Raw genomic sequence first — 23,311 nt, 5'->3', positions numbered from 1 at the left:
GGGCCGGCCCCCCTGGCCGAGTGGTTTAAGTATGTGCACTCCACTTTGGCGGCCGGCCAGGGTTTTGCCAGTTCGGATCCTGGGCGCGGACATGGCACCGCTCTTCAGGCCGTGCAGAGCAACATCCCACGTAAGTATGTACTGGGGGGCTTTGGGGAGAAGAAAAAAAGGGAGAAAGGGCAAATTCTCCTGTCTTCTTAAACTGGGATGTTCATCCTCTCCTGCCTTTGGACGTTGGAGCTCCTGGTTCTCTGAGCCTTTGCACTCCAGGACCTACACCGGCAGCCCTCCCCACTCCCCCACTCCCTCCCTCACCCCACCCACCAGCCACAATCTTATCGTGTATGCACTGGAGAATGGAAGGTTTCTAATGAGGGAGGTGACCAAGCTGCATTTGGGAGATTGTTTGGGTTGCCGTGTATTAAATGATTGTAGGATTGAGAGGCTAGAGGAAAGATCGGTGAGAAAACTATTGTCATAGTCCAATGGAGAGGTAATGAAAGCAGGGGAAGTGTAATGATAGAGATAGACGGAAAAGACATTACAGATACAAAACCAACCTGATTTGGAAACTAGCTGGATGTAGAGACACAGGAGAGGGCAGACCAAGGTGAAAATGATGTTCTAAAGGTGCCATTAACTGAAATTGGAGACACAGGCAGAAGAGATTTGGAATGGAGGGTTTGGTTTATTTTAAAACATTTGGAGTATACTGAGTCTGAGGTGCCAGAGGGAAAGTCAAGTGGAAACATCTGCCAGGAAGTTGCAGGGTGAGATCTGAACTTCAGGAGAAGTCTGGGTGAGAATTATTCATCTTGTTAGTGGCATAGGAATAGTCATTAAAGCTACAAGGTTGTCAAAAGAGAAAACATAAAAAAGCGAAAACAAAGGAGTCATCCTGGAGAACATCCACATTTAGGGTCAGAAGAAAGATACCAAAAGACTTGGCCAGAGAAGTGCTTGATAGAAGTTCTATAGTGGAATACCCTGCAGAAGTAGGAAGAGGAAGATGACCTCCTAGAATCCAAGGACTAAGCTTTGGTAACTAAGGTCAATGTCACCCTTGGATCTTGTAGATTTGGTAGAATGATTAAGGTGAAACCCAATAGCAGGGAAGTATGGAGTAAATGGGAAAGGGGGAACTGGAAAGAGTATGGATTAGCCTAAGATTTACAGAAGACAGTGGCTTGGAAGAGAGAGACTTTGATGGGGCAGTCAGAGCTGGTTTTTAGACTGAAGGATCAAAGACAGATAGCTTAAAGATGCAAGACAGCTGAAATAATGCACAGTGTTGGAAGAGGGCTGACCTACGCCACAAGAGGGACTAAGAAGGGGATGGGACTCCTAGTTCTGGGGCAGGAAGGCCTGACCAAATAAGGAAGCAAAGACGTTTCTTATATCCTCATTTAAACAGTGAAAAACTGAATGACTTAAATATCACACAGAGACATGGATATAGACGTGACCATATGAATGAAGAGAGAGAACGGTGTTAAAGTATTATGCTGTTTATGTTTAAAATAAATAATTTTGTGTTTATATATATTAAAGAAACTGGACCTTTTTTTCAATAAGTAATTTTTATTTTATTTTTTTAAGTCACAATAATGTATTCTGTATAAAATGAAACAATACGATGAAAAATATTCAAAATTTATGACACAGTGCCAACAGTGAGGACAAGACTTAATATAAAGGTACAATGATCAAAATAATATATGGTATTGGCGAAATAACAGACGAAAAGATCGGTGGAATGCAACAGAGTGCCCAGAAATAGATCCATACAAATATAGTCAACTGATCTTTGACAAAGGAATAAAGGTAAGTCAATGAGGAAAAGATAGTCTTTTCAACAAATGATGCCAGAACAACTGAACACACACACACACACAAAAGAATCTAGACATATGGGAACTCTGTACTTTCTGCACAATTTTTCCATAAACCTAATTGCTCTAAAAAATAAAGTCTATTAAAAAAGAAAAAAAGTTACAGGGAAAATGTTTGTGGACTGATTAATGAATGATCAATCCTAGTCTTTTTTCCTTTTTTTTATTGCAGTGAAATCCAGACAAAATGAACCATTTTAAAGTGTACAATTCAGCGACATTTAGAACATTCACCATGTTACACAGCCACCACCTCTATCTAGTTCCAAAACATTGCCTCACCCCAAAGGAGACCTTGTCCCCACTAAGCAGTCTCTCCCCAAACCCCTCTCACCCCAGTCCCCGGCAGCCTAGTGGTTTACCTGGTGGATTTACCTATTCTGGACATTTCATATAAAGGGCATCATACAATATGTGACCTTTTGTGTCTGACTTCTTTCACTGAGCATAATGTTTTCAAGGTTCATCCACGTTGTGGCATGTGTCAGTTAATTCCTTCTTATGAATGGATGGTATTCCGTTTTATGGACACACCACACTTGGTTTACCCACTCATCTGCTGACGACGTCTGGGTTGTTTGCACCTTTGGGCCGCTGTGCCTCGTGCTGTGAGCGTGCGTACACAACTACTCATTCACCTGTAACCCACCCTCTAGCGGATCCTCCACGTCTCTCATGGGGAGCTAGGCTAATCTGTGGTACTACGGATACTCCAGCTGATACTGCAGAGGGACTTACCAAAAATAATTTGTGCCTTTTTGTGTTCATTTCTTGTGTGATAAAGCCAAAGTGGACACACTTGGGCCTGCCGGCCCCGCAGCTTTGGGATGGCACAAGGAGGAGAGGAGGAAGAGTTTCTGGGAAGAGGAGAGAGTGGAGGATCTGGAAAGGTCAGTCATTTCACCTAAGGGCCTTGATTGAGTCCCACATCTTTATGTCCAGGACTGCCGCAGGCAAGGCAGAGTTGGGCATGGGAGACAAGGAATTGTGGGTTTACAGGAACTGGGTCCTTTGGAGTCATTATCTTTAGCTATCCTAAACATATGTGCATAGTTAATGGGTCTTCTTTATACTCAACTTTCTGTATTTATCTTTCAAATCTATTCACTGTGAACTTGATCCAAAAGCTCGTCTACATTAAGCGATTTGGTTAGAACTTTTCCTTGTGAATTACATGTCTTATGAGGATAGTATCCAAATCCTACTAATGTCTTAATAAAGCGTCTCCATCTCTGCAACCCACAAAAAGATAAAATGAGATAAATGAGGGCATGCATGTTAAACACTTAGGTCAGCTCAGATTTTAAGTGCACATACATTTTTAAACAAGAATTAGAAAATTAAAATAATCATCTAGACAAATTTTTATTTTAAACTTATAACTTGCATAAACATTTTAAACATCTTAATCAAACAACAGTGTATCAGTTGGACTGAAAGGTTAGGTTAGGCTAACCTTTAGGTTAAGGTTAGGTTAGGCATTCAGGTTAGGCTGAAAGAAATATAAACCCTACATTTTCTTCCCTGACATACAAGTCCAGAGGTAGGTAGTCTAGAGCTGGTATGGTGACTGCAAGCTCCTTAATGTCCTCACCCAACACAGCTCCTTTCTGCTCACCACTCAGCTATCCCTACAGTGTGGCCCTTATCCTCACAGTTCAAAATGGCAGCTAGAGCACCAGCCACCACAACCACATTCTAGTCAGCAAGATTTAGGAAGGGTTGAAGAGCAAAAAACAGCTGCCTTTTAAGGAAAGTTGTCAGCAGCTACCAAATGATACTGCTGCTGACATCTTATCGACCAGGACTTAGACACATGAGCACATCTAGCTACAAGTTGAGGGTTAGACAAGTAGACTATATTCTGTGAGGCTTTGTGCCCAGTTCCAAATCAAGGCTTCTACAGAAAAAGAGAATGGATATTGGGGGACAACGAGTGAGATCTGCCACACAGCCAAACTGACAAGGCTGACTTCAAATTCTACACTCTTAGTGGCATAAGTAACATGCTTAGCCCTAGAGACTTGCCCCTAGAATCTGGAAGAAGAGATTCCCCTTTAAACATGCAGACAGCAGAAGGTGTCAAGTGGCCCCTGCCATGGCCTATTCATGGAAGAGGATGAAAGGGATTGGCGACTGGAATGGAACTGGGGTTGATGAGTCAGTCTGCCTAACCAGCAGCTCGAAGAGCACCCCAGGGTGAGTGAGTGAGTGAGACGGGGGTCCCACTCCCAGAAGAAGGAGCCAGAGACGAGACAGAAAAGTGCAGACAGCACCAAGAAGAGAAGGGGAGCTTCATTAGCAATGAAGGACCAAGTAAGTGAAGAGTTGAAAGGAATTACTTTCAACAGGCTTTAGTGTAGAAACCAGTATTCTCAAATATGCAGAGAGATCTAGACAAGAATTTGGAAAACAGAAAGAAGAAAAAGTATCAGCCAGAGTTCTGTCATCCATACACCACTTTTGGAATACTTCTTTCTGGCCTTTTGGTTTCCTTTGAGCGGTATTTTGCTTTCTTTTTCAGCGTAGTTGCTGTAAAAAGTGTACTGATAGGTATTTCAAGCTCGGTCTTTTTCACGTAACGTGAATTCATGAGCATTTTTCATGTTACGACGTGCTCTGTGAAGGCCACACTGTGAGCTGGGTAGGCCTGTGGGCCCTGACGCGGCTCCTTCACAGCTCGAGTCTATCCAAGTGTGGGGGAACCACGGGTAAGCTACTGAACATCACTTTGCTCATTCTCTTCATCTATGAAGGGAGAAGAAATAATCATGAGGACAGTCACACTACCTCAGAGAGCTGTTCTGAGGGTTAAATAATTCAGGTAATGAGCTAAGAGCAGCTCCACGTGAGCTCTTATCATTTGCATCTAGAATTTATGTGGTTACACAAGATTCCCACCAGTGGACATCTCATCATAAGCATCCCCCTGTGACTGAGCACTTGGCTAATTCTGTTTGCGGCTATGACCCGGCTTGAAATAGTGCAGTGCATTTCTCCCTTTATATTTAGGACTCTCACTTAAGGCAATGTCTTAAAAGTCATATATTTTGGAACATTTTATTTAAGTTAGGTTGTAGGTATACGGTATTCATTATATTCTTTTTTTTTAAATTTTTTAAAATTATTCTTTTTTTTTTAGATTGGCACCTGAGCTAACAACTGTTGCCAATCTTTTTTGGGTTTTTTCTGCTTTTTCTCCCCAAATCCCCCTGGTACACAGTTGTACATTTTTACTTGTGGGTCCTTCTAGTTGTGGCATGTGGGACACTGCCTCACCATGGCCTGCTGAGTGGTGCCATGTCCGCGCTCAGGATCTGAACCAGTGAAACCCTGGGCTGCGGAAGCGGAGCACGTGAACTCAACCACTTGGCCACCAGGCTGGCCCCTATATTCTTATCTACATATAATTCTCTCTAGCATGTCTAAAATATTTCATTAAAAAACTACACTCAATGAAAAAGAGTAAGACAGGCATTTAGTAATCAAATGTTTATATACAAAAGTGGCAGAGGGGGCCGGCTTCGTGGCCGAGTGGTTAAGTTCGCACGCTCCACTGCGGCAGCCCAGGGTTCGGATCCTGGGCGCAGACATGGCACTGCTCATCAGGCCACGCTGAGGCGGCATCCCACATCCCACAACTAGAAGGACCTGCAACTAAGACATACAACTATGTACGGGGGGGGGGGCGGTTTGGGGAGATACAGAAAAAAAAAAAAAAGTGGCAGAGAAGGAGTCATATACTCCACTTTTAAAGTGAGACAAAGGACTGACTTACCTGAGAATTGACTAAATGACAAAGATGGGGCCTTCATGGCTCCTCCCACTCTAACCACAGGCACCTGCTGGCTTACGCTCACCACTGCTCACACTCTCCCCACTCCAGCTACAAGTTACGCTCCAGGTTTCTGAAACATGCCTCGCATTTCCCGTCTGTGCCGCCACTTGACTTGCTTCCTCTCCTACAACATACTCTGTGCTCCATCTCAACCTGCCAAAATCCTACCAGCTGTTCAAGGTTTGGTTCACCATTTCCAAAATAACTCCCTCATTATAGTGTGGTGTGATAACAATAGTGACGCTCGCATGGCATCCCCAAGGCCACCACAGAGCCTCTCCAGGTATGACTGTAAGGCTTTCTCACCTCACTCTCTGTGAGGCTCTGTGAAGTGGCCAAGGGAAGCCAAGGCCTCATTCCTCCCATTGGTCAGCCCGAGCCTGGAATCCCAATCCTTCTTTACTCCACCCCACACCCCTTGCCAGGGAGCCAAACCCACAAGCAAACACTTAGCATCTTCTCTTTGGGACTTGGGGAGTGACTGATGGTTGGTGTCAACAAAAATAATGTAGCCCAAAGACAAAGACAAGTGACAAAAGTGTGCAGAACCCTGTCAAACAGTTTTCCTCTGTAATAATTACTATGAGATTCTGGTTCATGAGTCCAGGCACAGACATTATTCCTGCTGGTGCCCCTCAGCAACATGAAATTCAGACACTCTCAGGAGTCCCACACTCATTAACACAAGGACGGCAAAAGAACTTCCAGAGTAGAAATAAGTGCTTATGAATAGCCATAAAATTGTTCTTTCCATGCTTTGGAACCTTTGCTGAATGACCATGACAAAACATACATAAACATACACACATAGACACACTCCACTTAAAATCAACATAAGAATAAATAAATTAAAAAATAAAGACCTTCAAGAGATATTTTAAACAAGGGGCTCCTTTCAGGTCATAGCTGATTTTACTTTCTACATGGAGTACGGATGGCCACGGGCTAATTAACTCTTTGACTGCAAGCACTCGAACTGCTTCTTTCTTAGCCCTCGGTTACTTGATTGTTACCATGGAAGGCAACATACTCCAGAAATGCCCAAGTCAACCGGTAACTGGTTTCTAAAGTCTCAAAGACATTTCCTTCCCAACACTGACCTGGCCCAACACAGAGGCCACGACCTTCACCTCAGAAGCTATAGTTCAAGCACGACTTCCCGTCAACCTGTGACTCCTCACAGGTCGCCTCAGCACGGCCAGGACCTCACCTCACCTACGTCACACACACACTCGCTTGGAAACTCTGCCCTGGTTAGTGATGGAGGGAGACTGCAGGGATAAGCCGGGTGTTGATCTTTTCATTTGCAGGAGAAGATGAGCTTCTTTCTCAGGGTGTGCTGCAGACAGACGGAGTACCTCTCCTTAGCAGACACTGTGCTGTTCCAGTCATACACATAGCGGTGGAGGTCAATGTGCAGTTCCAGGATGGGGCGTCTTCTGGAGGGAATGAGAAAGGCAAAACTTATGTCATGCAAACATCAAAGAGAGAGGAGACAGACCGTCTTTGGGGCGACATGAGCCAACAGATGTGAAAGCGCTTTGAAATCATTCCTTTCCAGATGCTCCACAAACTTCTCAGGGACTGATCCAAACCAGCTTGCAGCACCCTGGCCTGAGGACCACAAGCCCTCCCCAAGAGGCAACTGAGTTTTACTCTGGGGACACCAGCTAGATGATAACCCACCTGGATCGTCTATGCAAGTGTAGGGTGGATGTAAAAGGCCAATGATACCACAGGCCTATGGAGCGTCTACCTTGGGAGACGGAGTCCCTTCTGCTCCAGCCTCTCCTGTACTACTGAACCACCACTGAGGGGGGCTGGGGGGGCTGAAGGGCGTGGGCAGGGTGATTGATTCTTGGGGTCCCCAGAGCTACAACAGAATGCATTTCACAGGTGGCTCAGAAACCATCATTCTAAATTGCAATTAGGGGACAGGGGGAAAAGGACTGCTAATCTTATAGTTAATTAATTAAGCTTCACTCAGCTTAAATGGAAACCAGGTCACTAATGTTTCCCTTAGAAAAGTATTCTTGCTAATAAGCTTCAAAAATGTCTATATAATGAGGGGCCAGCCTGGTAGTGCAGCGGTTAAGTTCGTGCACTCTGCTTTGGCGGCCTGGGGTTTGCCAGTTCGGATCCCGGGCACAGACCTATGCACCACTTATCAAGCCATGCTGTGGCAGGTGTCCCACATATAAAATAGAGGAAGATGGGCACAGATGTTAGACCAGGGCCAATCTTCCTCAGCAAAAAGAGGAGGATTGGCAGTGGATGTTAGCTCAGGCCCAATATCCCTCAAAAACAAACAAACAAACAAAAAGTCTATATAATGAAAACCTGCAGACCTGAACAGTCAGGCACCATTTTTCACCTATCAAACTGTCAAGACTGGGGGAAATAAAAGAGCAGGCAGTGCTGGTGAGAACCATCTTCAGGGATGCAGGCATTCCTGTACCAAGCTGGAGTAGCTGTCTGAGAGCACCATCCAGTAAGATGCATCCAGGGTTTTAAAAATGCATGTTGCTTGGGGCTGGCCCCATGGCCGAGTGGTTAAGTTCGCGCGCTCCGCTGCAGGCGGCCCAGTGTTTCGTTGGTTCGAATCCTGGGCGCGGACATGGCACTGCTCATCAGACCACACTGAGGCAGCGTCCCACATGCTGCAACTAGAGGAACCCACAACGAAGAATACACAACTATGTACCGGGGGGGCTTTGGGGAGAAAAAGGAAAAAATAAAATCTTTAAAAAAAAAAAAAAAAATGCATGTTGCTTAACACGATAATTCCACTTCTGGGAATTTTTCCCAAGGAAACAATTATGGATAAACACAAATACAAAGAGACAGAACACTTTCTTTTTGCAAAAGCAAAGCACTGCCCAACGACTAAAGACTGGTCAAGCAAAGGATGCTGTGGCCCTTTTATGGGCTTCTCTGCAGACATTAAAATGATGCTGTAGAAATGTGACTACAGACACGTAACAATGTTATCTGATAAATTACAAACTAAAAGCAGGTTACAAAGTAATGGGGTATGATGGTTCCATTTTGGCTTACCAAGCATATTTGTATATGATTGTGTGGGGATCCAAAAAAGATAGGGAAGACGATACACCAGGATTTGGTTAACAGAGGTTGGTTCTCATAAGAAGGATTACAACTGCTTATTACGTTCTGCTTTCAGCATCTATATTTCCTGGTATGTTTCAATAAGGAGGAGAGTATTGCTTTTGTAATAAGAAAAAAAACAATCAAAAATGTCTTCGTTTTGAAGAAAAATATCCAAACTACAAGTTGACTAGTGAGTGACCTCCTGAAGCAGGAAGCATTCATAACTGTGCAGGGTCTATATCTTACTCCTGAGGAACCCAACAGGGAATGAAAACTCATCCCTCCTCCCTGGAGAAGGGTGCAGGGGGAGCCTCCATCGTGGCAGCAGGAGAACAAATAAGCGGTCCAGGGCTCGGCCCGGGCGGGGTGGCTCACCTCTCTTGCCACAGTTTCTGGGAGAGGCACTGCAGGTACACCGACGGGGAGCTGGTGGGCCGCTCCAGCAGGGACACGTCGGCTCGGCACAGGCTCCAGAGGAAGTCAGCCTCTCGGTGAAGCGTGCAGGGCTCAGGCGGTCTTGCCCTGGACTCCACATGGTTCACCGCTGGCCCGTCCACCTCCAGGACACTGCTGTCCTCCAGCTGGCTCTCTGACACCACATAATTCTGAATAAAAAAGAGCTTTGGCTTCCCTAACAGAGAAGGGCATGAATCTGCCATGAACATCCTCCTGATCTGGTCCAAGGGGAACCCTGAGTGCGTCGGATCCACGCCAAAAACGCTCTGGGAGTCCCCTCGGCTCACCAGGACACACACGAAGCTGTCGTAGTCTTGGTGCTGGGGCATGCGGGCAACTTTCTTAAGATTCTGCCTTATATCGTCCACGCTCAGATACAAGAAAGACTGGACTTCATAGCCCAGGGAGGTGAAGGTGTCCCGAAGAATCCCTGGGAAAAAACCACACTGAGTAAGAAAAGCTCCAACGGCCCAGGGTAGCAATCCTAAGATGTTCTGATCTCCACCACTGATCTGTTCCTGCTTTTGTCATATTCTGAGGCTCTGAAGGACCCGAGAACAGGGTGGAAGGGCTCGAATCAACCTGCAACAGGAAAAGTGTGACTTGTACATGCTGGATTCCCAGATACCGTCTGTCCCCTGTCACACCACTTTGCGTTCCTGAGGCCACCATCACATCTGGCCATAGATACAGGCTGAGCCCACTTCTAGTTCAGTCCAACCAAGAGGGGAACAAAACCCTTTCTCTTCAACCACAACAAAGCTGGGGATTGTTCAGAAGGCTCTTTCTTAAAATAACACATGAATACATAGGAATGGAGGCATTTGCAGAGCACAGACCCAGACCTGGATCCAAATGGCTGCAGAAAGGGTGGCGCAGGTCATGAGTTCCCTCACATCCACCAGCTGTGGGCTGAGACGGAGGTCCCTGGATCTATGCTGGGACCATTTCCAGACTCCCCAGTTCCTCTCATGACCTGCTTCCCAGTCTACCTCTGACTGAGCAGTGGGGTCCTGGACCAAGATTCCCCTCTGTGCCCCCAAAGATTCTCCTCCTAGTTTCCAGGACTCCTGGATTGACTTTGCCTCAAGAAGCAGTGTAAGGCAGTGGAAAAAGTAGACTTCCTGTCAGACAAGCCTACCTCCTAATGCTGACCTTACCACACCCATGGCTGCATGACCTTAAGGAAGTGGGTGTCCCTAGCTTTAAAGGGAAGTGATGATCCCCACTCTCTGAGAATGCTCCTGGTACTCAATAAAAATTAGTTCCTAGTCCCTTTTAAAAATCTTTTTGTCTGTCTTCTAGAAGTTTCTATGGCCTAAGAACCCTAGAAACCCTACCCAGTCCACTTCTTTCTCATTTGCTCAGTTTTCCTTCACTGGAGGAATAAACACAGAATTGTTTTATCTTCTGATAGGAAAGAGAGACATCTTTCTCTTCCTCATTCAAAAATTCCACATCCTTTTGAGCCATCCACTAAGTTTCTGTTCCCTGTCTGCGGGATGCCTCCAGTTCCTAGTTCATTGGGGGCAGAAAAACTGTTGTCCTAAGCCCAGAGGCTAAACACACATCTCCTGATTCAGGCTGTCACCCAAACAGTCAGCCCACTTCTCTGGATTTTTCCCCATGTCTCATGGCTGTGTACCCACCCCACCTCCTCCCCTGGGGTGTGGTTCCAGAAGTCTCCCACTGCATTCACCACAAACCAAACAACACAGTCGTACTTAGAACAGGTATAGCTTCCACTACAGAACAAAAGGGCCCCATCTCATACCAGTTTCGGCATCGAAAAAAGGGATCAGGGAGGTAAATAACTGAAGGTACCACATAACTGTCGACTACAAATTCTCAGTCCTCTACAGTATGTGGGAACAAGATGAAGTCTGCATGGGCACACATAATTCAGAAACTCACAGCTTCAACCAATAGTTTCGGCCTTCTCGCCCTGCAAACTTTACCGACCTCTAATAAACTATAAAAGTGAAAGTAAGCAATCGCAATTTCTTTCCTGGCTCCTTCGCAGGAAATAGGGAAAAGGGAAAAGGTAGAAAAAGAAACAGCCTCGGGTACATAAAAAGCTGGAACAACCAGCCACTGGACGAGTAAGAGCTGGTCTGAGTGCTCTCAGTTTAACTGACCCGCCCATGAGGAGCATCAGTGCACATTCACACAGGGCCACACAGAAGACCTGGGTTTAACTGGGGCCCCACATCCCACCGGAGACAACGGGTTTAATAGGTCAATGAATTCTTCGACACTCCTCCCTTAAAAAGATAGAGTGTAACCCCTCCCCTTAAACGTGACCACACTCAGAAACCCATTCCTAATGAATGGAATGAGGCAGAAGGGCTGCCACGTGACTTGCAAAGCTAGATGACAAAAAGGAGACAGCTTCCTTGTGGCTCCTTCTCTCTTTGGAAGAGCTCACTCGGGGAAGCCAGCTGCCATGTCGTGAGAACACGCAGGCAGTCCCGTGGGAGGCCCACGGGAAGGAGAACTAAGGCCTTGCACCACCTTCCCAGCCACGTGAGGCAGCCCCGGCAGCCTGTGGATGACCACAGCTGACATCTGACCACATGTCTGGAGACACGGGGCCAGAACAGCCCAGCTGAGCCACTCCTCAATTCCTGGCCCACAGAAACAGTGAGAGAGAGAAATACATTCGCATTGCTGTCTGAAGCCACTAAATTTTGGAGGGATTTATACATATTATTAGATAATTATTCACCATGTAAGTCTAGAAGAGGGAATGATAATCACAACTTAAGACTGTAGTTAGGCTGCTTACTTTTCTCCTCTGCCTGACCCACAGGGAAGGGTGGAAACACTGCATTACATACCACGTCACAGTGAAGAGATAAAGGAGGTGCTGATCTCCTCGAAATTCTATGATAAATAAGGATTCCCCGGGAAATGATACACAGGTTGCTGATGACCTTGTAAATAACTTGCCTGTCCTCACAGGCTTGCAGTGCAATAGAAAAGGCCCAGCAGCACCGCCCCTGGCCATCACCTCTAGGGCCACAGGAAGGCCTTGGTCCCCAGGACGGCGCTCAGGCTGAAATCCAGGACTGCACAACGAGAGAGCCTGGATTCGGACTCCAGTCTCATCACTACTGTGTGATTCCAAACTCGCTTTCAGGACTCACGGTCTCTAATCATGGAGTGTTCTCTCCTGCAGGGGGCAGAGGCAGCCAGGGAGACCTGACTCAAAGCTCTCCTTGAATTGTTATCGCAGCCTGGTTCACTTCCCTCAAGACCCTCTCTTCAACTGACAGATTTCCTCCCTTATCGAAGTCCTTGGAAGAAAGCCACAGTCTCCCTTTCCATGCTGATATGATACGCAAGGGTCTGACGGAACAAAGCTATCCTGTCCCGTCTAGCGCTTTCCGTGACCTGGGTTTCCTGAGGTTCCGGCTGAAGCAGCGCTGCCACACAGCAGTGGGCAGCCACTGTGTGGTGCCGAGCCACAGAAGAACCACAAGATCTGAGTGGAAGTCCTGGCTCTCCACCTGCTTGCTGGGTCTGACCTCGCCTGGCCCTGCAAGAGAACTAACTCATGCACGCTGAGGGGCTTAAGAAGGGGATGGGAATGTGAGGTCTGGGGCAGGAAGTCCTTACCTAACAGAACAGGAGAAAAAAGGCTAAAGCTGGAGGTGAAGCCAAAAACCATACAGGCCCCCAATGCCAAGAAGAACACCAAATCTGGATGGGCTCCAGACCAAGATGGAGCAGCCCTTAAATATCCCTCTGGCAACACAGTCACTCAAGAGACGCAGCCTGAAGTCATCGCAGCTGACATTGCCCATTAATACCCATCCTTCCTCTATCAGATGGTGAGGGCTGATGCTAGCTGGCATCTGCAACTTTCTCTCTTGGACATGCAAGAACTTGGATACAGCCTCGCCTAATTTATAGGGTCACAGGGGCAGTGACAGTGTGACTTTGAACAAGTTATAGCCGCCTTAATTTATTCATCTATAAAATGGGGTGAATACTAATGCCTATCCCATATTCTTCAAAAGGCAGCGGTGAGATCCAAAGAATGGGATTTCTGTAAAGATGCTTTGCAAACTGTGAGTGCTTATTCAAATATAAGATATTAATTTTAAATAAAATAAAGCCAGCCATTTCAAACCACGAATAACAGAGCCTGCGGTGCGTCTCTCAGGGAGCCTACCATTTCAGAAGCCAGAGGGGGGCCTCTGGAGCCTAAACTAAAATGGGCTCGGAGCGGTCAGAGCCTGCTTCCCATACGTCACAGAAACTTCCTTGTCCTTTCCCGCAAATAAAGGAAGAAGAACTTGGGTGATGAGTTTGGAAAACGCAACTTCAACGAATCGCTAAAGTCCCACTTCTCCTCCTGCCCACCCTGGAAACTCCCAGTCCTGACTTGCCATCTCTCTCTGAACTGTTCTTTAGAAATCAACCTCCTGAAACGAGGAGGGTCTCCCTCAGTTAGGACAGGGGTGACAGTGAAGGGCTGGGGTCAGCTCTACCCACAGGTTTGGGGACTGTCAAGATGAAACCCCCAAACTAAATGCAATAAAAGGTCCTGACCTCATTCATTTAGAATCTGTTTTGATCTAAAACGAACGTACATTTATCTTGACACTATCTGTGAAAGGGGGTCCATTAAATAAACATATGGACTGAACACGAAGGAGGGAAGGCTTCATCGGTCTGTTCGCAATCACTGAGCACCCTTAATAAGCCCAGCTCTAATTACTATAAAGCACATGGGTGGACCCCAAGCTCCGCAGGATAATCTTAATGGTGAGGGGAGTTTCCGAGGAAATCCAGTCAGAGAAGGAAAGATGAGCGCAGTTGAGACACCTGGAGATGAGATTATCAGAAAGGTCTAATTTAAGCTCAGGCCCGAAAACACAGGGCAAAAAAAGGCCCCCAGATGGGGAGATGATGAGAAGCAAAAACAGAGAGAAGAATGAGTGAGCGTGGAGCGGGGCAGCGGACAGCCTCGTATAAATCCAACTTTTCATTTGTTCAGACAGACCAACTAAGGGGGGTTTGCTGGACAACCCATATATATGCTAAATTATAAACTACTGTTTAAATGTCTTCTTTTTGAGCACAAATGATTACTAGTAATGCATGCTGGACTAGCTCTTCTTAAGAGAAAATAATATCAGTAATAAACAGGTCAACTGCATATCAATCAAGAGAGGCTTCTGGGGTATCTGAGGCAGCCTGGGAGTACTTTGCTCTTCCACATATCCACAGCTCCTTATCCTCAATTCCAAAACCCTTGAAGCTCCAAAAACCTTAAGTTCTTTCCCCCAATTCATTTTGTGGCAAAGCCTTTCCTGAACTGATGAGAGGCTATTTATAGTCTTTACCTATCCCAGGTAGCATGCACATCCATTCATTTCGGGGTGCTGCTCTAGACCCCACCGGAGTGTTCTATAAATTACCGCATATGCACCATGTCATCTTTCTGAAATACAAGGGTCTCCAATAAGGGATTGCGGACCTATCACTCTTATTTAGACCCTAGATTTATGCTCTCTGTGAAAAAGGGTTGGCCACGTAGCACAGCCTGTGGGGGACCCTGAGTTAAAGGAAATTTCACTAGTGATGCTAGGTTCCCAAATGAATGGCTGCTGAGTCCCAGAGGATAAAAATGCCCAGGAAAAAAGGTGCCCTCCACAGACTTCCTGGTCTTGTGCCCCAGGAGGATGTCATCTTTAACAGACATTGATCCCAGGAGAGCAAGGAGGGGACGTTCTGCTTCCCCAGCACTGAAGCTGATAGGTAGCATGTGGCCACTGCTCCATCTGACGAGGCCTCCACCTACCACCTTGGATGTCACTCACTACTTGTCATCACAGCTCAGGAGCTGTGACCACAGTGGGCACTCTGACTCTGTGCCGATATTTTCCTACAAACGTTAGTACAGGAAAATGCTAATGATTTCAGTTGCTGCCCATTCCATTACGGGAAAGAGGGGGAAAGAGGCCAGTAACCCTGAGGAGTAGCCGAGCTCGGGGCAGCATGGCCCACAAAGCGTCTCCACTCTCTGCTCTGGCTTTCACGACTTCTGTGGCTCTGCTGGAAGAGAAGTTTATTTATGCAAGATTTATGAGGGAAATGTGCAGCATCTGCTAGAAAAATCCAAGTCTTAGCCTGGCTAAGAGTACAGAAAAATCTTCAAACTTTTCAGAAAGAGCAAGGGAGAAAAGAGAGGAATGAACACTTCCTCTCAAAATCTGCAAACATCATCTTTTATTCAGAAGCCTACAAAACCAGCTAGAGCTGTCTGTGACGTGAGACTTCCGTTTCCCCATTCCTCACGGGATCAAATGTCCAGCGCTACTTCAGGGCAAGCGAATCAGGGCCGAGCACAGGCCTAGCTTTGCTGGGTTTCTGACACAGACGACACAATACCAAAGACTTATTTTTTAATTCTACCCATCTGAGATAATTAGCCCCAAATCCTTAAGCTTCTATGTCTGCTCCAAGAAGAGGTTACTGACTCGAACAAGCCACCAAAAAATAAGCTTATCTTTGTTCACAATGCGGCTCTGAGACCAGACTCCACCTTGTTGTCTCCACACTTGCTCACACAGGGCCGAGCGTGGTGTTCGCACAATGGAGGTGTTCAGGAAACATTTATGGGATAAAGGAACAGTAAATGTGTAAGTGTCTGGGGGACTTGCATACTCTTTGGATAAAAGTCTCATTTTTTTGAGGACGGGAGAAGAGAGGTATACAAGTCTGATACATTCTATAGATACAAAAGAATGTTCTGAGAAACCCCGAGACCACAGAGCTTATTCCTCACACGTTCCCCCAACAAACATTTATGGAGCTCCTCTGTGCCAGGCACTGCTCCAGCTACTGAAGACACACTGTCAAGAGACGGGCAAGCTCCCCGGGAAACTACATTATAGCAACAGAGCTTTCAAACCCTGCTCTATCAGTTACCAGAGAAGTTAGGAAAGGAGTTCACTGGCTCTGCCGGCCCACCCTGAAAATGAGGATAACAGTACCTATCCTTCAATATTACTTATGAAGATTAAGTGAGAATCCATGTAAAGGAATTAGCAAACTACCTGGCACATGGTAGATTTGAGTAAATTCTACCCTCTGATCACTACCACGCCCAAGTTAGTCCTAACATATTACCGTCAGCTTCTTTCAGAGCCCTGTTCAGTCGTCAATAATGTTTATCACCAAACTCCTGCCCTCCTCCCAAATGTTCAGCATGAAGCAAATGACACAGTTATCTAGGCAAGAGTCAGAGGAAACCCCGCATAATCACCCGTGATGGAGCTAAGGTGGAAACAAGAAATGCAGAGTGCTGCCTGGAACACAGACCACCTGTCAACCAAAGCGGGAGTCCAGGCCTGGAGTCCCCAGGAAAAAATCGCCAGGAGGGGAGTTGGAAAATGAAGAGCTGGGGGCCTGGAGAGAGTGTGAGAAGAGGCAACTGTCTTCCACTTCATTTTAATTAACACCCTCCTGCCAGCCTGAGTCTCAGCTGGGCGTATGAATGGATTCAGGACCCCTGAGCTGAGAAAAATCACAACAAGATGGGAGTAAAAGTGTGGTGACCTGCTTCTTACCTGTCAATCGGCCACCTGAGTGGCCTCAAGCCTAGTTATTTGCTTTGTTCCCAGAGGCCGGGAGGGCTTGAGTCAAGGAAGCTGTATGAACACACCTCAGGCCAATACCTGCTCGCACCTCAGGCCACAGGCTCCACTTCCAATTCCACCCTCCTGTCGATCTTTCTCTGGTCAGGTCTTGCCACTCCCTGCCCTCCCTTGCCCTGACTTTTGTACTCAATCCTCTTTCTCCACCAAACCCATTCATAATGACGACTGGTAGGAGTGGCCTGTCCAGCTTTCCACCTGGGTATTTCCCTGGAACTTACCCCCTCTCTGGGGTTAGCCCCTCCGTTCCAGTTACTCCCAGCCTGTGGGGAGCTGCCCATGTCTCCTGAGCCCAGCACAGGCCACAGGCCCCCAGTTCTCTAGTCCGTCACCCGTCTGGGATCAGACTCCACAGGCCAAGCACAAAGTCATGGCAAGTTCTAGCTTAGTGGTCTGCAACTAAAATTAAACAAAGTGGGAAAATGATGTTAGCTGGCATTTCTATGTGCTTATGGTGTGCCAGGCACTGCTCTAAGCCCTTTACAGGTACAAACTCCCTCACTCCTCCCACCCTTCCTACAAGGTACATCCTGTTATTTACCAATTTTACAGAAGAGAAACTGAGCCATAGAGAGGCTAGGAAAACTGCCCACGGCTACAAGCTAGGACATGGCAGGACCATGATCCAAACCCACGCAGTCATATTCCAGGGCCCAACTCTCACCATGCTCCTTTAATGCAGAAAAATACAAACATGCACTCCCGCCCTGCCCATGAGGCCCACGACTAGGCGAGGGAAGCAACACAGATCCTGGGCTTTAGCCACAAATTCACGGCAGGTCAAGGCTTTAACTTTACGATTCTCTTCATACAACAGACATACACCCTGCACCAAAGGCAGCTGGGAACTGTCTGCTGGTGAATGAAGCAGAACTGACTACAACCGGAAGTAGAGGACAATTGTACAATCTATTTTAAAGCAGGAAGTTACTCACTGAGAAAACATTTCCTCATTTTCATATAGGTACTAATGGCTAAAAAAAGAAAGAACACATCTAAAGCTGAGGAGATAGCAGCTCTCACAATTAACCAAAAATAGGACATGAGAAGGTGAGATCATAGCTGAAATCCTGGGAAATACAGTCCAGCATTTGCTAATTTGACTTTCTCTCAGATCCTCTTCTCATAAAACTCACCATGGTAACATTTTAAGTGAGCCTAAAAGATGTTCCGGCTCATTCTAAGAGAACACTGAGAAGCTGGAAAACAGTGGAAATATAATCAATCCTTTCAAAGAAGAGATAAATAATTGAACACAATGTTACTCCACTTATCTAGATTCTTCTCATTCCGTTTTGATGCATCACCAGTGACTGACTCAGTTTGAGTCAGACATCCAACAACAATTGAGCAAAAGAATTGATTCAGATCCAGACAACGGTGACACACAGGTACCCAGGCCCACAGCCAAAGTACAGGGTGGCAGAACTAAGGGACACGTTGCCTCTGAGTGAGTACACATTTATATTTTTAATATTCCCCGGAAAAGCTTCCAAAGTTTATCCAGGGGAAATGGTGGGGATCTGATAACACTGAAGCCAGAAAGCCTTCCATTTTAAGGCCTGTGGATCCCAGGACCCCTCCCTGCCACAGCATCCAGCACAGAAAGGCAAGACTAAAGCTCCTCAACTTCCACAAATTATGCCTCGGTGCCAGAGACAATGCTGCGTGTTCCCTGAGTCCCCTTTCCTTTTCCTCCTGACACACAGCCAGACTAAGTTCCCTGTCCACTGCAGTTAGGTGGGGCCACACAAGTGAGATCTGACCAATGGAATGTGAGTGGTGATGATGTATCACTTCCACAACTGGCCTCTAAAATCTCTTGAGATCTTCCATGCACTTCCTTCACCCACCAGCCAGATACAGAGGCTCTAGGGGAAAACTCCAGGCCTCAGATGACAAAGCCACATGGCACAAAGCGCCCCCAAGACCAACCCACACTAGACTGTGACGTGAGTGGGAAACTACCCTTTGTGTGTGAAACTACAGGTTTGGGCAGTGGTCGGTCACAGCAGCTAGTATTGGTCACTCTGATGAAGACAGCTTGCCTGTGTCGTGATCTCATTGCAGGGGCATCAGTCAACCTGCGGCTTCCACACCTACCCGTGTCATTGCCGATGCAGTCAATTATCAGGCAGATTCCTAGAGGCTTGCTCTGCATCTTGTATCTCTGTTCTGGTATGTGCTGGGAAGGAAAGGAGGGATTGTTAAAGACCCTGGACACTGCTGACACCACAAGGTCCCACTTATCTTCCACCTTTTCTTTCGGATTTCCTTAAACATCACTTTGGTAGGTCAGTGAATCAAACAGAAACTGTCTGAAGTCATCACAGCTGACATTTCCCATTAATATCAAATTTGTCCTCTCTTCGGATAATGCGCTTAAGACAAACAAACTACTTCAGTTTTTATTTAATTTTAATGAAAACTGCAGTCTCTTTATACGTGTCTTAGCTTTGCAGGATAAAAATAATTTTTTCTTATCAGCTGAGAAGAAAAGTGCCACTTTGGAATCATCCCGCGTTCACTAATGCAACCCACTTTAACCAGGTTCCCCTCGAGAAGGGTTCTCAGGGAACAGTGCGCTCAGCATCCTGCTGTCACAAACAATTCGTAATGGACAGATATTCTCAACGAAGTCAGTGTTCTCCACAGATACTGTGCATACAACACAAGAACAAATCAGCTCATTGATTTTGTACCTGAGGCAAAAATGCTCCTGATTCCTGAACAGATGTCTTCACTGGTTCTGTGGGATGAAAGAGAAATTATTTACAAAGCTGAAAGAGAACTAGGCCCAGCTCTATGCTGGCTGAGTTTATATCACAACTGTTCACGTCTTCCCCCTACTGACTCTTCTTTCCTCAGCTATATTCAGCCCCAAGGTTCCAACCTCACACTGAAAATCCCAACTGATAAGAAAACACAAGTCCCCATGCTAAGCAGGGGTTATGCAGAAAAACCGCTTAAAGGGCAAGTGAAAGAAGGCTCTCCCTTGTCCTTCGCCAGGTGAGGACTAGGTGAGCCTTTAGCCTGATAGGAGAAGCTCACAACCTCACCACCCAACAATATCAACAGCTTTCCTGCACGTGCTGAAACTGGACAAGGCCTAAAGGAGACAGCCTGACAGCCCGCAGAGGAGAGAAAGGGAAAGAGAAAGCGTGGGTTCCCCACTGACAGACAGATGGCCACGTCTTCTTAGTCCAGGGATACTGGGAGATCATAAAATAAAATGTCAACAGCAAGATAGGGGACAGAGAGCTCAGCAAATATAGATGAGCCGAAAGCAAATTTTGTTAGATAAAAATGACTTTATTGGCCCCGAGAGGTGGAGAAACCACCAGTTCTGAAGCCATAAAGGGCTGGCTCAAGCCCTGGCACCATTGCTGACACACTCTGTGATCTTGGCAAATTTCTTCCTAAAGTCTCAGGGTTTTCTTTTATTAATCTCTAGGATGAACATACCAATATCTACTTTATGACTGCTGCAAAAATGAGAAATAATGTCTAAAGACAGGGAAAGAAAATGCCAGTAGTGGCAAGGTGTGGGGTAAATGAGCACTTTCAAAGGCTAATGCCATATAAGTTGAAACAGTCTTTTTAAAGGAGAACTAGCAATACCCTTTAAACCAATATTCTGCTTCTAGAAGTTTATCCTAAGGAAATAATGGAGCAAGTGTGCAAAAATGTCAACTATGAAGGATGGTTTATAACGGCCCCAAACTAGAAAGAACCTAGGAGTCTACCAACGTAAACTGGCTAAATAAATTACAGTAAGGATAATGGAATATTATGCAATGTTAAAAGGATCAGAGATCTTTACGTATTTGACGTGAAAAGATATGCAGGATATATTAAGTGAAAAACGGATTACTGAATAAAATGTGTAATATGGATCCAACGTACTTAAAAACACGTATTTGTGCACATACACTTACACATGTATACGCTAAAAAGTAAGAGTCTAGAGGTATATAAATCAAACCTTAGCAGTGGCTGTGTCTGCTACTCGGAATTAAGAGGATATTCACTTTATCTTTTGTATTTTAGCAGTCATGGATTGGCAGAGTAAACACGCACACAAAGTAATCTACATAACATGCCTATCTCAGTTTAATGCACGGAGAGCTTAGTACATTGTAGTAACCATCATCACCACCATCACCGTCATTCAGCTGAAATCTATTTGGAAGTCCCAATTAATATGGAAACTTGGTTTGATTATTTTAAATTTCTATCAGGTTAAGGCCAAGTTATCAGAATGCTTTTTTCTTTTATCAGCAAATAAACCATGTCCGGGCAAAAGCAGGTACCCAGCTCTCCTAAGGATCACCAGGGGGTCGGGAGCCTCTTCACCTCACCTGTGTAACTACGGTCAAGGATAAACCTGCCATCACAGAGCGTGGCAGAAAGCACACCGATTGTTTTAAATTCCTATCCACGTCTACCAGGTTTCCTATTTTTCCCTTTAAACAGCTTTCAGAATGCTAATTCTCACCACCTCACCAGTGTCTTAAGAAACAATGCTGTCACTACAGGAATTAATTCGCTTCTCAAGAGCTTTTGCTGGACAGTGGAATTTTAGGCAGAGAACAGGAGGCATGAGCTATGCCACCTCGCTAATTTGGGCAAAAATGCTTCTCAGTTTCCAGGTGCATGCGGACGGCACGTAGGCTGAGTCCGAAGATTCTGGCAAAGGGCCTGCCACACAAAGGCAGCTTCCATCAGGCCACCGCCGTACTCACAACAGGCGCAGTCCCCACTGCACACGGGACGAGGCCAAGCTCCTCAGGTAAGACTGAGCCCTCCTTATCCACCTCCAGGTCTGGAGCACAGCCATCCCCACCGCAGGGCGAGACTGAGTCCCAGCCCTCACTTCAAGGAGGACTCAAGACAAGCAAAAGAAATACACTCTTAAAAACGATGAGATCAAGTGCCGATGTTTTAAGAGAAATGAGAGACAGCGTATGGGTTGAAATTACTGGTTTTTTATTATACTTTTTTTCTTTCTTTTTAGGGGAGGGAGAACCTCATCTGTAGTGTATCTAGATTCATTAAACGAGCTAGAAAACAAGACTGCATAACCTTTCTTCATCCAGCTGCTGGATATTTGGCTTCATGTGGCTCATTTTCATGGCTAGATTAATGTTCAACTTGGCCTGGTTATAATTCCACTTCAGATATAAACGTCACTTCTCTTAAAAAATACAGCCAAGGTGATGAAGCTGACAGAGTAAGAGGTGTTTACATTCAAATAAGCTAATTCAATAGACAACCACAAAGGCCAATGAACACATTTTAAGGAGTTTAATTGCTTTATATTTTGAGAGCTTAATTAGAATATGTAGATAAAGGAAACGGCCAACTCTAAAAATGCAATATTTCATACTTGAATTATCAAGCATCTATAAAGAACGAATATAAAGAAAAGTTGGTCTTACTTTGAGTGTCAAGTTGTTCCACAATGAGTCTCTGTTCCTTACTTCTCCCATTCTGGAGCTTCAAATATAAAGAATAAGGTCACACTCCTGTGAGTTTTTCGGAGGCACATCATATCACACCTCTTTAAATATCTCAACAGAATTCTTACCCAGGAAAAAACAAAAATATCACATTCACAGTTCAGTTATCTAAAGAATAGCAAGAGCCATTAACTCCATAAATCCCATACTCTGCAGCCAAAGAACAAGGCAACTCTTCTTTTTAAAAAACAATACGATGAGCATGTAAACATGTTAAACTAGCAGGTGAGAACGTTTCAGAACAGCTCTACAAAATCAGACGGTATGCTACAGGAGAGCTGCTGTCATGGCTCCGAGTTAGAACAAGCTGAGGGAACACGCGAGTGACATGCAACCTGGTCCTCCAACACAGAGGCGCGTGCGCTGCGGCCGAGTGAGCGTGCTAGCTGCACACCTGGCTGTGCATCCCGACTGTGCCACTTACTAGCTATTAAGCTTCAGCAAGTTATTTAACCTCTATATGTCAATTTCTTTATCTTCAAAATGAGGGTAACAATAGTACCTACCTTCAAAACTTTTGGTAAAGATTAAATGTCCACAAAGCACTCATACAGTGCCCAGCACATGGAAGTGCTTACTGAACATCCAGTTACTGTTTCCCTGTAATTGTCTAACTATACACAAGCCACAAGTGGGCTTGGTTCTGGATGATCAGCTACCACCTCTGAGGGCTAGAGTGGGATTAATCAGAGAATGAAAGATTGAACCAACCCTTCTCAGAAGACAGGTCCTGTGTTAGGTACACATACCACACACTGTCAACCATCTGATACGCTCAGCTTTCAAATGACAGTTCTCCTCTGAAGCTATCCTAGCCAA

The 23,311-nt window shown here is 45.7% G+C and overlaps 1 protein-coding gene across 10 annotated transcripts in view; it reads right to left on the bottom strand.

Annotated features, from left to right (window-relative positions):
* Positions 1-2,666: 2,666 nt before the first annotated feature.
* The window catches only part of CFLAR (CASP8 and FADD like apoptosis regulator), a 41,619-nt gene continuing 20,974 nt past the window's right edge, over positions 2,667-23,311 (bottom strand). For 7 of the 10 annotated variants that reach the window (XM_044768450.2, XM_044768449.2, XM_014829199.3 and 4 more), the window contains exons 6-10: positions 22,412-22,469; positions 19,673-19,719; positions 19,074-19,155; positions 9,217-9,727; positions 4,983-7,169 (exon numbers count right to left, since the gene is read on the bottom strand). In XM_044768450.2, coding sequence (XP_044624385.2) covers positions 7,031-7,169; positions 9,217-9,727; positions 19,074-19,155; positions 19,673-19,719; positions 22,412-22,469 — 837 coding nt within the window. In that variant the 3' untranslated portion in view covers positions 4,983-7,030. Of the gene's footprint in view, positions 7,170-9,216; positions 9,728-19,073; positions 19,156-19,672; positions 19,720-22,411; positions 22,470-23,311 lie in introns of all 10 variants that reach the window. The other 3 variants (XR_011502978.1, XR_011502977.1, XM_014829203.3) reach the window with 2 other exon arrangements.

This window comes from Equus asinus, chromosome 4, assembly GCF_041296235.1.
Source record: "Equus asinus isolate D_3611 breed Donkey chromosome 4, EquAss-T2T_v2, whole genome shotgun sequence".
In the NCBI taxonomy this organism is placed as follows: Eukaryota; Metazoa; Chordata; class Mammalia; order Perissodactyla; family Equidae; genus Equus; species Equus asinus.
Note: the sequence above shows the minus strand (reverse complement) of the source record. Positions and strands in the feature narration are given on the sequence as shown.